The following is a 15,045-nucleotide window of genomic DNA, read 5'->3' as shown; positions in this document are numbered from 1 at the left end:
TCAGTCCCTATGTAAGAAAAACAGGTCCTGAGACTAAGGAATGGCTGCCTTGCTCCCAGTTCACATGATGGCTGAGGTTCAGCTGCCCCACTTTCCACTACCTCCTGGTGTCTCACCACTGGAAAATATACTCAACCAACACACTCATCTTCATATAAAAGCAGCAAGACTCAATGAAATTAAGCCAAAAGGCTGTTCAAAGTAACTTGTACTTATTGTGTGTATTCACTTATGTGCAATTTTACAAGTACATGGGGAGAACCTCAGCCACCCTCAGATGTCACTCCTCAGGAACCATCCATCTACCTTGGTTTTTCTTTCTCTCTTTATTTATTTTTTTTTTTTCAGAGAGGGGAGTAGGGCAGGGGGTAGGGCTAGGGGTTCAAGACATAGTTTCTGGGTAGCCATGCATGTCCTAGAACTCATTCTGTACTCCAGATTGGCCCAAACTCAGGGATCCACCACCAGGCTCCTTCCTCCTTGGTTTTTAAAAACAACTTCTCTCATAATCCTAGGGCTCAGCAATCAGGCTAGGGTGACTGGTCAGAAAACCCCAAGGGATTCATTCACCAGTCTCTGCCTCCCCAGAGACGGATGACAAGCATACTGGAATGACAAGACAAGCAACAGACCTTTTGACAGGGTGCTGGGCGTACACTCGGTGTCTGTGATTGCGTGTCAAGCACTTGACAGACTGAGCTATCTCCCCAGGCCCCCAAAGCAATTTCCACATTATAAAATTAAAAACTAAGAATAGTGCTTCAATGAGAGGATCAGCAGTTCAAGGCCGTGTAGGCAAAGAAGAAGCAAGTTCAAGGTTAGCCTGGTGAGCTATGTGAGACTCTCTTAAAACAGAGGAGGAAGGAAAAGGAGAAACAGCCTAGGTTTTGACTGATGTTTATAATACTGCACAAACATCAAGTGTGAAGTGGAAGGAATACCATCTTTAGAGTAAAACACACTTGACTAAATAACAGTAATGTTACCTATTTGTCCTCATTTAAAAAAAATTTTTTTGGAGGGTGGCGGCTTGAGACAGGGTTTCTCTGTGTAACTCTGACTCTCCTGGAACTCGCTTTGTAGACCAAGCTGGCCTAGAACTCAGAGATCCTCCTACCCCTGCCTCCTGAATGCTGGGATTAAAGGGGTGTACCACCATTGCTCAGCTAAATCTTTATTTTTTTTTTTAGATTTTAAGTGCATGTGTTTTAAAATTACTTACTTTTATGTGTTTGTGTTCCTGGGTGTATGTATGTGCACTCAGTGCATGTGTGACTGTGAAGACCAAAACAAGATGTCAGACACCCTAAACCGGAGTTATGGCAACTGTCAGCCACTGCTCGGGTGCTGGGAACCGGCCTGAACCCTCTCCAAGAGCAACAACTGAGCCCTGTCTCCAGCCCCTCACTTGAACACTTATCTGAAAAGCGAGCGGCACCTGCTTTACAGAGCTGCGTCTTGTTCTTGAGGCAGGATCTCGCTATGCAGCCTCAGCAGGCCTAGAACTTGCTCTTCAGACAAGGCTGCCCTCCAACTCAAAGATAATCCAGTCTCGGCTCCAAAATGTTTTGATTAAAGGCATGTTTTATCCTGGTTATTCAAAAATGTTTGGGTGGCAAGGGCAGGAGATCGCTTCAAGTTTGAAACCAGCCTGGTCTTCTACATACAGAGTTCCACGTCAGCCAGGGTGACATAGTAGGCCTCCTTCCATTGCTAAGGTCTCACATAAGCCAGGCTGGCCTCAGCACCATCAGAGCCCAGGCTGGACTGTTGTGAGCCATGACAGAACAGCATTTAAGAGTAGTTAAAGCCAGGAGGTGGTGGCACAAACCTTTAATCCTAGCACTAATCTGCCTCCTCAGGAAGCAGAGGCAGGAGGATCTCTGAGTTCAAAGTCAGCCTGGACAGCCAGGGTTACAGAGAGAAAGCCTGTCTTAGGGGGGAGGGGGAACTCGCTTGTCTTACTTAGGGTTTCTTTTGTTGTGAAGAGACACCATAACTCTTATGTTTTACGTAAAGGAAAACACTGACTGACTGGGGCTGACTTACAGTTTCAGAGGTTTAGTCCATTATCGTCATAGTTATCATCATGGTGGGACGAGGCAGCATGCAAGCAGGCACAGTGCTAGAAGGAGCTGTGGGTTTTACATCTTGATCTGCAGGCAGCAGCAGCAGCAGGAGTCCATGTCCCACACTGGGCATAGCTTGAACATATGAGACCTCAAAGCCCGTTCCCACAATGACACACTTCTTCCAATAAGGCCACACTTCCTAGCAGTGCCACTGAGTCTATGAGGGCCATACCTATTCAACCGCCACACAGCTAGTCACAGGTGCTTCTTAACACCGTCCAGTTGATTAGCTGGTAGGCCAGCTAGCTCTACTGTCAGCAAGTACAATTTCCTTGACTTTTCCCAGTGCCACTTTGGAAAGGGTTCAATTTTTCTTTTGATCTATTTTGTTTCCTACCAAATGCAAAATTTGAAGAAAGCCAAAATTCTCAGGACTCAGAACTACAATATCTGTGGTAGAAGAACAAAGCTTAGTAAGTTGTGTGTGTGTGTGTGTGTGTGTGTGTGTGTATGTGTGTTGTTTTTTGGTTTGATGATTCCTTTTGTTTTTTTATGTGCACTGGTGTTTTGCTTACATGTATGTCTGTGTGATGGTGTCGGATCCTCTGAAACTGGATAAAGTTGTGAGCTGCCATATGGGTGCGGGAATTGAACCAGCCAGTGCTCTTAACTTCTAAGCCATCTCTCTAATCCTGGGAAATTTTCATTTAAGTGAGAAAACTAGCCTGGGTATAGTGGTATGACTAGAAACAAGACCCATGTCTCAAAATAAAAATTAAGCCAGGCATGTTGACACAAAGCAGAGGTAGGTGGATCTCTATGAACTGAAGGCCAGCCTGGGTCTACATGGCAAGTACCAGGTTAGCTGGGTATGGTGGAACACGCGTGTGATATTCCACTGCTTCAGCAGAGGTGACAGAGTGACTGTCACAAGTTTGAAGCCAGCCAAGCCCATAAAGCAAGCAGCAGACCATCCAAGAAGAGAGACCCTGTCATCGCCAAGAATAAAAAAATAGGGGCTGGGAAGACAGCTCAGTCCATCAAGTGCCCGCAACACAGCGTGAGGACTTGAATTCCAGCTTCAAAACTTACACTAAAAAAGAAAGAAAAAAGAAACCCAGTAATGTCAAATGGCAAGTTCATACCAACTGTTCCAACACAATCATGAATAAGTATTTTTTTTCCAATACATCCGGATTTCATAATAAATTTTGAAGACCCCTTTGTCCTACCTTGCTTCTAGTGAGCTGAAACAAGCCCCTGGAAGTACTCTTGCAGGCCTGGCTGAGCATCAGCATTTAGTTACAGAATGAGCTCAATCCATAAAGTTAAGTGGGCAACTCCATCTACCAACTTGGATGTAACAGTACTTTACTGTAGCAAACTAGCCACAGAAGGAATAACTACATTGTAGTGCTGCAACTCTGATACCTTCTGGAGGATTCTACTTTACATTCTATTCGGTTCTATTATCTCTGGACTATTTGCGATACTAATCATATGCCCACGTACTGCCCCTCCAAAACTGTTTCACAATGGTTATTTAAGGACATTCATGTAGGAAAAAAAGGGAAAAATATTTTAGAAGTACTCTGTATAGATGTGTGGCATTAGCTACAGCCCAGAAACACTGATATTATCAGCCAAAAAGGCCAGGCCTATAAGCCCTGGTTGGCCTGGAACTCACTATGAGATCAGGCTGACCTCAACTAGCAGAGATCCTCTTGCCTCTGCCTCAAAAGCACTGGGATTAAAGGCATGTGCCACTATGCCCAGCCTTAGCTAGGGTTTTGGGTTTTTGTTTGGTTGGTTGGTTTTAGTTTTTTGAGACAGAGTTTCTCTGTGTAGCTTTGGAGCCTTTCCTGGAACTCACTCTAGCCCAGGCTGGCCTCGTTTTTCTTATTCGGTTTTAAGACAGGGTTTCTTTTTAGTTCTGGCTGTCCTGGAACTCACTCTGCAGACCAGGCAGGCCACAAACTCAAGAGATCCACCCTGAGTGCTAGGATTAAAGGCATGCACCACCACTGCCCAGCTAACCAGGGTTTTCAAGAAAGATGGGAATCTTGGTTGGTACAGCCTACCAGTAACCTAGTGGCTCAGGAGGCTGAGATAAGGAGGGCAAGTTTGAGCCTAGGCTGAGCTGGGGGTGGGGGTGGGGGATACTTCTTCACTGATCCACAGTACCAGGAGGAGGAGGAAGAAGGAGAGAGGGATGTCATGGAACCTGAATGTGAATAGACCACATTAATACCTTATTCATTATGCCTTAAGATGGAATTTTGAAGTAAAGATCAGATTTCTATAGAAAATGCTAAGATACTTTATTTTCAGGTAAATCATAAACATCAACAGGCTCTAGAGAAGTCGTAAGCATCAAGACACCACTACCTGGCCTGTTGTGCTGCTGCTGCCTGCACTCAGGAGGTGGATCACCAATTCAAAGCCAGTCTGGGTTACACAGCAAGACCCATTCTCAAAAGAACAGAGATGGCTCATGATTAAGAGCACTTGCTGTTCTTGTAGAGGCCCAGAGTTGAGCTCCCAGCACCCACATGATGGCTCATAACCATCTGTAATTTCAGTTTCAGGGGATCTGACACCCTCTTGACCTTCAAGGGCACCAGGTGTACACATGGTGCACATTCAAGCAGGCAAAATACCCGTCCACAGGAAACAAATCTTTAAAAATATACGATTTGGCCAGGCACGGATGGTGTCACATGCCTTTAATCCCAGCACTCAAGAGAAGGAAAGCACACTGGTCCTCAGGTCAAGGACCACATGGTCCAGCTCTATGTATTATCTGACTTAGCTATATGAAGGAACTTTTTTTGTTTTGTTCTTTTGAGACAGGGTCTCCTATGAACAACAGACTAGAATTCTTAATCCTCCTTGACTCATCTCCCAAATGCTGACTACAGGCCTGCACCACCAGCCTGGCAATGTACTACTCCCAACTCATTTTTCTGAATCACTAAAATGGAAATAACATTCTATTGGTCAATATTTTGTGTCAAGTAAAGAGTATCATGAAAATGGCCTGAATATTATAAAGCTTTAGAATTCATCCTTTATGCAGCCTGTCACTAGTTTGTATAAAAACAAGTAGTTTTGAAATACAGGAAAACTGACTTGCAAAATCAGCCTAACAATCCCTTAAAAAAAAAAAAAAGCTTCAGATCACATCAGAGTACTCAAAAACAACTTTTAACACATGAATTTATTGAACCAAAATTTCAGTGAGTGTACTAGACAGAAATATTCAAACACTTCCTAGACCTGGGAAGTAGCTCAGAAGCAGAGCACCTGCCTATCGTGCACATGGCCCTGGGCTCCCCAGGACCTGAGAACAGTGAATAACCGATTCTCTTGACCAAGCTGGCAGAACAGTCCTCAAAGGTCCATTTCCCTGTGCTTTTGCTTTTATTCCCCCAGGCAGCACATGAACCCAGCCATTGCCTGTGTTTAGCAGGCACTCGATCACTGAGTCAACATACTCAAGCCCTGCTTCTACTTCAAGACCGAGTCTGGCTTAATTGCTAAGATTTACATCCTCCTGCCTCAGCCTCCTACTGAGGCTAGTCATGAACTCCAGTGCCCTGCTTCAGAACTTTTTTAAGGAAAGGTGAGAAGAGCATGGAAGAGCTGGCTCACAGCACACACACGGTGGCTCACAACCACTTTAAGTCCAGTTCCAGGGGATCTAATGCCCTCTTCTGACTTCTGCAGGAAGCAGGCATGCATGTGGTACAAGGAAGGCAAAACATTCACACAGAAAATAAAAGCAGTTCTTTAGGTAAAAAGAGGGCCTGTGAGACAGCTCAGGTAAAGACACCCACCATCAGCCTGACCACCTGAGTTCAAGCTCCAGGACCTACATGGTTGAAAGAACAGTTTTCCATTAATTGTCCTTTGACCTCCACACACGCCACAGCACATGACGACCCAGAGATAACACACATAGACAGCTGGGCATAGTTTCTAAAGTCTTTAATCCCAGCACTCAGGAGACTAAGGTAGTTGGATCTCTGTGAGTTCAAGGCCAGCCTGATCTACAGACTGAGTTCCAAGACAATCAGAGGTACATAGTGAGACCTTGTCTGAAAAAAAACAAACAAAACAAAAACCAGACATACAAATTTATTTAATAAAATTTAATAAAAATTAAAATAAACAGAATGCTTAGAGAACATCCACTGCAGTTAAAAAAAATCACTTCAAATACACAGTGATTCAAAAACAAATATGCACAATACTGTACAAAAAAATTAAAGTGTAGCTGTGGGGTGGTGACGAACACCTTTAATCCCAACGCTCTGGAGGCAGAAGCAGGCAGATCTCCATGAGTTCAAGACTAGCCTGATCTGCAGGACAGATTTCCAGGACAGCAGGACTACATAGAGAACGCTGTCTCAAAACAAACAAACAAACAAACAAAAAACCCTGAAATGTACAAAAAGAGCACCCCTTTATTTTTGGAGGGAAGGAGCTGAGACAGTGTCATGTAACCACAAATTCATTACATGTAGCTGAAGCACTTGGGAGGTACAAATGAGGACCTCTGTGAATTCCAGGCCAACAAAATAAGACCCTACCTCAAAATAAATGAATAGATAAGTGAGTGTGTGTTCTCCATCCTTCCCTAACTAGCACAGTATGTTCTTAGAAATGCGGCTTTGGTGTTTTAAACAGCTCTCAAGTCAATGACTCAGAACAGATGCATTTCTGGTGTTTCAGTATTTAGAGTGACCCGAGTGACTATGGGGGGGGGGGGCACACAAGCCACACCCCATAGGGCCAATTCTTTTTTTTTTTCCCTTTCCTTTTTCAAAAGACAGAGTCTGATATCACTCTGGCTGGCCTGATGCTGTCCCGCACCTGCCTCCTGAGTGCTGGGACTGACATGCCACTCCACCTGGTTATCTGTCTTTGTCAGACAGGACTGCATAGCTCAGGCTTGTCTGGAACCCCAAGAGCCTCTTCCCTTGTCTTCTAAGTGTAGTTTAAAGGGATTTGCCACCATATTAACTCCAGTGAGCCAATCCAAGCAGGATGAAAGTTATTAGGAAAGGACAAAAAAGAACTACCACACAAGCCAAATATTACCTATGTTGACCACTCTGATCCCAGAAAATAGGAAAAACACTCCTTTTTTGGACAGGTCAAACTCTGCTGCTTGGGAGGCTGATGTAGGAGGGCAATGGCAAGTTCAAGGACACCCTAGGCAACTTAGTGAGACTGTCTCATAGAGCTGGGTAGATATAGTTCCATGGTAGATCACTTGCCTAGCATGCACAAGGCCCCCAGTTCAATCCCAGCAACGCACCCCCTTAATTTTTCTATACTAATGTTTTAAATATGTGTGAAAATTATGATTTGGTTGACTATGATGTTAACTTGATTAATACGGCTACAAGTATACAAAAATATCTCTTAGACTACTGACTTGTTAAAGAGATTACTAAATTAGGCTGGGTGTTGTGGAGCATTCCCCAGCACTCATGAGGCAGAGGCAGAAGGATCTCTGTGAGTTCGAGGCCAGCCTGATCTATATAATGAATGTCTTCTAGGACCGTCAGGACTCTTTAGAAAGACCCTGTCTCAAAACACCAAGAGAGAGAAAAAAACATTAAACTTACTGAAGTGAACACTCCTAGTCTCAAGCTTTGATATTTCCTATATAAACCCCCAAATGATTCTGTTCTTGAAACATAGCTTCTCACCTCCTCTTCCAAGACCATTAAATAATAATCTATATAGATTGATTTCAATTCCCTATGGAGAGAGTAAAAGATACTTTAGGCACCAGATTCTACATAGCATGCAAAATACAAGATAAACCTAGGACAGTAGCAAGAAAGGTCAGCTAAAAAGCCAACATTTACATGGAAGTACCCAAAACTCAGGATTCCAATGCATTCTTGCTACCCCTCGTATTTTACTCAGTGGTCACTCTGTAGAACCCCTTCTGTTACACAAACACACTGCATCAATGCAGTCGGTAAAGGAGCGATGGCGTTTCCTGACTGCCTTCCCGCCTCTCCCTTTCAACTGGATCCCTTCCTCATGCCAAATCCCGGAGGTGCTTCCTATTTCCTTCCCTCCTTTAGAGCCTGGAAGAGGACAGAATAACAAGTCAAAACCAAGTGGCTTGTCTACACTCCTATGCTCAATAATCAACAAGGCCAGGCTTGGGTCAAAAACAGTCAGCACTCAAATCGCAACTATGATTTGAAATTAACTTGGAAGCTACAATCATATAAGCTTCCAAATCCTTTCTAAAATGACTTTTAAAAACAAACCCAAAATCGTCCCCTATATCGGGGTGTGGGGGGGGGAGGTGTTATCACATTCACACAAAGCCTTAAATCCCCAGTCTTCCAATGTAATTTTATGTTTCTTCCCAAGGACACTAGATTAAGGCAAAGAGAAACCTCCAATGCTAGCAAACTCTCCTGGTTATAAACACACTAAAATGTAGGGCCAGGTAGGTGGCGGCAGCAGCACACACCTTTTTTTTTTTTTTTGGTTTTTCGAGACAGGGTTTCTCTGTGTAGCTTTGCGCCTTTCCTGGAACTCACTTGGTAGCCCAGGCTGGCCTCGAACTCACAGAGATCCACCTGGCTCTGCCTCCCGAGTGCTGGGATTAAAGGCGTGCGCCACCACCGCCCGGCTAGCACACACCTTTAATCCCAACACTCGGGAGGCAGAGACAGGCGGATCTCTGTGTCTTCGAGGCCAGCCTGGGCTACACAGTGAGTTCCAGGACAGCCAGGACTTTGAGAAACCCTGTCTCTGAAAACCAAAAAAAAAATAAAAAAATAAAAACCCACACTACAATGAAAGCTGACCTTGAGCTGCATTTATTTGTACTTTCCTCATCCTACCTCCTCCCACTCCCAACAGGAGCCCAGAACACTGCAAACAGCAACTTCAGTCTTTAAGACAAAATTTAGTTCAGAATCTAACTTCCTACATTGGAGGTTCTGAGGCCCTCTGTTCTACTCTTCAAATGCTAGAACAGTAATTTCCAACAAGACTCTAGGAGGACTAGTTCAAAAGCTGCCACAGGACCCAAGTGGCATTCAAGGAAAAGAGTCTGACCTAACTTTTGGAAAACAAGTGGCTAAGTCATCTGGAAAAAAACCTGAGGGGCAATAGCACTTAATCTCAAACATGTCTCATCCCATCCTAGCCCCCAAACATTAAATCTCATGGACCTGTCTGCCTTAGTGTACATGCCTTTAATCCAAGCACTGAGGAGATCGGGGCCAGCCTGGTCTACAAACTGAGGTTTCAAGAGCAACCTAGTGAGACCCTATCTCAATAAATAAACAAACCAACCACAGGAAGCACATATGTGATTTTTCACTTTTTTTTTTTTTTAAAATACTAGTTTGATGGATATTGCCTAACTCAAGGTATCTAGGTACAAAATTAGGGGAAAGGACGGCATAAAAAATGCATATAAATTGCCTACAACTGACTAAACACAATGGATATTTCAATGAAATACTGAAGAAAGACTAAATTCAAATTAGCACGAGCCAAGGATATAACTAGTGACAGAAAGCACTGACCTAGCATGGACAAGGGCTTGGGTTCCATCACTCAGGGTGAGGCGGGTGTCAATGAACAAAGAGTAACTAGTAAAAAAAATGTGTACATAAAACCATTCGCTTAAAATAGATAGAACAGAACTAGAATGTATCTAAGTGAACACTTGTGTTGCATGCATGCAACCCTGGGTTCGAACTCCAGCCAGGCAACAATGAAGTCATAAAACAGGAAAAGAAAAAGGAAAAAAAGAACACGATGTCATAATTCAAAATCCCCAAGCCTCAACTTGTTCCAAATAAGTAAAATCCCCAATCCAAGCAACACGCATTTTCCAAACTTGGGTTGTCAACCAAAGGAGTGTTACTAAACATTTTTCGAATGAACTATTTTTCAACAGGTTTTCCATGTGTCATAATGCTGAGTGTGAATAGTAAAGTCATTTTTTTTTTTTACAAACGAGTAGACTGAGGCACGGGCACTGTAAAGGGTCATCGGTACTACAGAGTCCTGGCAAGCTTGGTCTCCTGTAGTCTATTCTATCCATCAGAGCTCGGTGCTTCTGAAGGTTGAAAAAAACAAACAAACAAACAAACAAAAAAAAAAACCCGCAGGAACTTGGGGATGTCCTGGGCGAAGAACACACGGAGCCTGAACGAGGAGGGTCTGCACCTCCCCGGATGGAGGCGAGGAGATCCCCCAAACCCCTCCACTCCCGAGCAGCGCCGGCCTACGGGAAGAAATCCAATCGCAGCATCTCGGCGTGCCTCCACCCAAGGACGATCTGCAGTGATTTCCACGCGCGCCACCCTCACCGAAGACGGCTCCCCCACCACCGGGCCCGAGCAGCCGTCCGCTCCCGAGCTTTCTCCTTTGTGAGGCTCCGCAAGCCGCCGCCCCACACTGGGCCTCGGGGGAAAAGCCACCGCCCCCACCCGCCATATTTCCCCGAAAGGCGCCCGCGCGACGGCTCCCCCGGATTGCGCCCGCTCCCGGGCGGCCTCGGCCGCTCCTCGCACCGCCCCACCCGAGGGCCCTCCACTGCCCGCCACGGTGCCCAGAGCTCCCGTGGGGGACGGCGCGCCGGGGGACGGCACCCGCCATCGCCTGCCTCCCTCCCTCCCTCCCCCCTCTCCCCCGCCCGGGGACGCGCCCTCCCCCTCCAGCCGCCATTTTACAACCAACTCCTCCACCCTCCGCCCCGGCCTGCGGGCTGGCGAGCGCCTGCAAGCTCGGGACACCGGAGGGGGGTCAGGTCCCCGGGCCCGGAGACTCCCGCCGCCTCGGGGGCCCGCGGGGCCAGGTCCGGCTTCCCGACCCACGTCCCGAGCCGGGCTCGGCGGCCCTGCCGCCATTTTGTCTCCGGTCCCCGGCCTCTGTGGGCGGCGGCGGCGGCGGAGGGTCCGAGGCTTCCAGCCCCCCGACGCCCCCCCGGCTCACCGTCGTATCGCTCGGCCTGCTCTGCCAGCTTCGCCTGGTACACCAGATCCTCCCGATCATCCATAGCGGCAGCGGCTCCGGCAGGGTCTGCGCGACGGATGGAAGCGGATTAGCGGCTCCGACTCTCTCGGCGTCTCGCTCCGCGTCCGAGCAGTAAAAATGGCGGCGCCTCAATCCGGGACTTCCGCCTGCGCACGCGGACAACTGCTCAGCTCTATGGCAACCGCTCCCTGGCAACTGGAGCGCGGAGCGGGGTGGGGGGGGATTGGGAGGCGGGGAGGAGAGGCGGGTCCGGGAGTTCGGCGCCAGAAAAGGCTGGAACCAGCCCGACGGACGGGCCCCTCCTCCGTCGGCTCAGCGGGCGGCCCCGCAGCGAGGCGGGAACTGCAACTGCGAAGAAGAACGGCCCGGCGAGCCTGAGGGGCAGGAGGCAAGGTCGGCCCAGTCTGGGCGAGGGGAATGAGCCCGGAGCCTGTTCCGTGGCCGCGGGTCGAGGACTGGCCTGCCGAGGAAAGACAGAGCGAGAGGCTTTTGATGGGTTCTTGCAGCCGCAGGCCTTCCTCACTGAAATCCACGCACTGTGCACTCCTGCACGGTTTTTCTCATCCATACGCCTTTTTCAGGTCCTTTTAACCTCTCTGTAAAGAATTGAAAGGTGGGGGACTGGAGAGATGGTTAAGAGCACTGGCCGCTCTTCCAGAGTACCTGGGTTCAATTCCCAGCAACCAAATTGGCAGCTCACGACTGTAACTCCAGTTCCAGGGGATCCAACACCTTCACACCAATGCACGTAAAATAAAATAAAGTATAAAGAACAAAAAAAAAAAAAAGAATTGACATTTGAGCAAGGGAGGGCTCCAGTCGTTATTCATCAGCTTTTCTTTTGCTCACACACTGTATTTTCTTCTCCCCTTCAGCCATATTCTATCACTTTGGCCCATCATAGACAGGATTTTTGTTTAAAAAAAAAACAAAAAACCTGGTTTTAGCTGGGCGGTGGTGGCACACTCCTTTAATTACAGCACTCCAGAGGCATTGGCAGGCAGATCTCTACGAGTCCTCGAGGCTAGCCTGGTCTACACAGTTTCAGGACAGCCAAAGCTGCACAGAGAAACCCTGCCTCTGAAAAACAAAACAAGTCCCAGGTTTTGCCTTGGATGGTGTCGCGTGCCTTTAATCTCAGCATTAAGGAGGTAGGAGGAAGCCGGGCGGTGGTGGCACACGCCTTTGATCCCAGCACTCAGGAGGCAGAGCCAGGTGGATTTCTGCGAGTTCGAGGCCAGCCTGGGCTACCAAGTGAGTTCCAGGAAAGGCGCAAAGCTACACAGAGAAACCCTGTCTCGAACCCCCCCCCCCCCCCCAAAAAAAAAGGAGGCAGGAGGATCTCTCTGAGTTGGGGACCAGCCTGCTCTATAAAGTGAATTTCAGGTCAGCCAGGGCTATATTGTGAGACACCCCCCCCCCATCTCAAGAAAAAAGAAAGGAAGAGTGTCTCTGTGTGTGTCTGATTCAAGGGGAAAGGGGGAAAGAAAGTGACATGCCTAGTGTGGAGTGCAAGGTGCACCAGAGGTGGTGGAGTAAGGGCAAACTGACATTAATTAGCTAGAAATAAATAACCCTCAATGGGCACTGCTTCTCTGGCAATGGCCATCATATTCTGCTTCCCAATAGATTTTCAACATCTTATTCTTAACATCTGTTGCTGAGCCGTGGAGGAAAGGGTCTCAAAATAAGCGTGAAATAAAAAGGTTGGAATCATCTGGGCAGTGGTGATGCACACCTTTATTCCCAGCACTCTGAAAGCAGAGGCAGGAGGATCTCTGTGAATTCAAGGCCAGCCTGGTCTACAAAGTGAGTTTGGAGACAAGCCAAGCTGTGGCACAGAGAAACTGTCTCGAAGGAAAAAAAAAAAAGTTGGAATCAAATTATGATAGGCCTGAGGTCACAAACCAAGAGGTGTGTGTCTTAGTCTGTGAACGGAGGAGAATTATTATTTTGTTGTTGCTCAAGTGCTGGGTACTGACCTGGGGCCTCCAGCATGTGCTTTAACATTGAGTTATAGTCCTGTCCGGGGAGCTCTATTTTGATGGTTCTGAGTGGAAGGTGACAGCACCGTGATTACACTTAAGAAAAGTATTGCACATTTGCAGAAGTGATTCACGCCTATAATTCTAGCACTGTGAAAAAGGAGACAAGAACTGCAACAAGTTCTAGGCCAGCCTGGACTAAAATAATACCCTACCTCAAAACACACACAGAAAAAGAAAACATTTCAGTAAAACAAAGCGGTAATTGAACAAGAATGGTAAATTACCATATTACAAAATATAAGCAAAAGGTAATCGATGATGATAGCCTCTGGAGAGAGAGGAAAGGATGGACAGGAAGAGCAGCACAGAGAAGCCACAAGACTTTTGTAGGTGACCAGCTGTGGGAAATAATGCAAAATTTGATTTCCCATCTCTGGCCAGCCCAGTCTACAGAGCAAGTTCCAGGACAGCCAGGTTTACATAGTAAGACCCTATCTCAAAAAATACAAAGAATAAAGCCGGGTGGTGGTGGTGCACACCTTTAATCCCAGCACTCTGGAGGCAGAGCTAGGTGGATCTCTGAGTTCAAGGCCAGCCTGGTCTACAGAGTAAGTTCCAGGACATCCAGGACTGTTTAACAGAGAAACCCTGTCTCGAAAAAAAAAAAAAAAATACAAATAATAATAATAATTGAATAAAGAACAGGACTCTAGGAAGAGTTGCTGGCTGATAAGATACAGAGGAAAACATTAGTTCTCTTTAAGCACATGATGTTTCTGAGGCTGCCCCCAAGGTTATGCAGGTAGAAGCATATAATTGAAAAGGAGCATTGACAAACCCAGCATAGTGGTACACACCTGTAATCCCAGCACTGAAGACATCACAGCAGGAAGATTGGGAGTTCAAGGCCACCCTCAGCTACACATCAAGTGTAAACCCTCCCTGGGTTTTGCAGGATGCATTTTCCTAGCAGTCAAGATATTTATATTATATCACTTAGGTTATTATATCAGGTTGGTTTTGTTAAGATTTATTTATTGTAATTATGTATATAGGGGTTTTACCTGTACAGAGGTGTGCATCATGTGTGTCCAGTGCCCTTGGAGACCAGAAGAGGACTTCCTTGGATCCCCTGGTAACAGATGATGGTAAGGCAGCATGTGTGTGCTATGACTTGAACCCGGGTTCTCGGCAAGAGCTCTTAACTGCTGAACATCTCTCCATCCCCTGTAAATAGTTTTTAAAAATCAGGTTGGAAAAAGCAACTGAAGGTCTACAAAATAGAAAATGTAACTTTAAAAAATCTGGAGGAAGACAGGGAGTTTGAACAAAACCAAACAAACACTCCCTGAGTTACATGAAACTGTCTCAAAATAGACAGACAGACGGACCGCAACCCAAGAGGCTATCCAGGTGAAGCAGCACGTGTCCACAGTCCCAGCCCTTCACAAGCTGGAGATCACTTGCACAGACCCTTCTTTGAAAAGGAGAGCAGCGAGGCTTTAAGGGAGGAGTCAACAGGACGGCGCAGGGGGTGAAGAACTTGGTGCCAAGAGGACCAGAGTTCAACACTCGGAGGCCGCAGCATAGAAGAGAACTGACTTCCTCAGCCATGCCACAGCACATACGTGTGCATACACACATGTGCACACTAAATAAAATATAATAAACAAATACAAAATACGTAGAGGTAAAAGAGAACCAAACATAAAAAGTCAGGAAATCAGTATTTTATTAAGTTAAAAAATGATTTTTAAAATTTTTATTATCAGCTTGATACAGTACAAATTCTTATCCTAATAGTGAAATGTTTCACTGAGGCTTGCCCAGTGATCAAGTAAAACCAAAACTTTCTATAAGCCACAGTCATCCTAGGGTCCCCCCTGCTATGTAGCCTCCCTGGTTCTGTGGGTTGCAGTCTGATTGTTCTTTGCTTTATATCTAGA

The 15,045-nt window shown here is 46.4% G+C and overlaps 2 protein-coding genes across 3 annotated transcripts in view; both read right to left on the bottom strand.

Moving 5' to 3' along the window:
• Nucleotides 1-11,270, bottom strand: part of Ywhae (tyrosine 3-monooxygenase/tryptophan 5-monooxygenase activation protein epsilon) — a 36,394-nt gene extending 25,124 nt beyond the window's left edge. Inside the window, exon 1 of one of the 2 annotated variants that reach the window (XM_028866768.1) lies at nucleotides 11,070-11,270. In XM_028866768.1, coding sequence (XP_028722601.1) covers nucleotides 11,070-11,133 — 64 coding nt within the window. In that variant the 5' untranslated portion in view covers nucleotides 11,134-11,270. The remainder of the gene's footprint in view (nucleotides 1-11,069) is intronic. The other variant, XM_028866770.2, reaches the window with a different exon arrangement.
• Nucleotides 11,271-11,272: 2 nt separating this feature from the next.
• On the bottom strand, nucleotides 11,273-14,359 carry LOC119087036 (specifically androgen-regulated gene protein-like). Its single transcript, XM_037201469.1, has 2 exons — nucleotides 14,164-14,359; nucleotides 11,273-11,571 (listed from the first exon to the last, which is right to left on the bottom strand). The coding sequence occupies exons 1-2, from the start codon at nucleotides 14,257-14,259 to the stop codon at nucleotides 11,284-11,286; spliced, it is 384 nt and encodes a 127-aa protein (XP_037057364.1). The 5' UTR covers nucleotides 14,260-14,359; the 3' UTR covers nucleotides 11,273-11,283.
• Between the last annotated feature and the right edge of the window lie 686 nt (nucleotides 14,360-15,045).

Source organism: Peromyscus leucopus, chromosome 8b, assembly GCF_004664715.2.
Source record: "Peromyscus leucopus breed LL Stock chromosome 8b, UCI_PerLeu_2.1, whole genome shotgun sequence".
Taxonomy (NCBI): Eukaryota; Metazoa; Chordata; class Mammalia; order Rodentia; family Cricetidae; genus Peromyscus; species Peromyscus leucopus.
The sequence above is the reverse complement of the archived record's forward strand: the minus strand, read 5'-3'. Positions and strand labels throughout refer to the sequence as shown.

Excerpts from the sequence above, each read along its gene's own strand:
- LOC119087036 (XM_037201469.1), bottom strand. The coding sequence starts at position 14,259 with ATGCTGCCTTACCATCATCTGTTACCAGGGGATCCAAGGAAGTCCTCT. Across the intron at positions 11,572-14,163 it reads TGATGCACACCTCTGTACAG|GCCAGTCCTCGACCCGCGGC; the intron begins GTAAAACCCCTA and ends TTTCCTCGGCAG.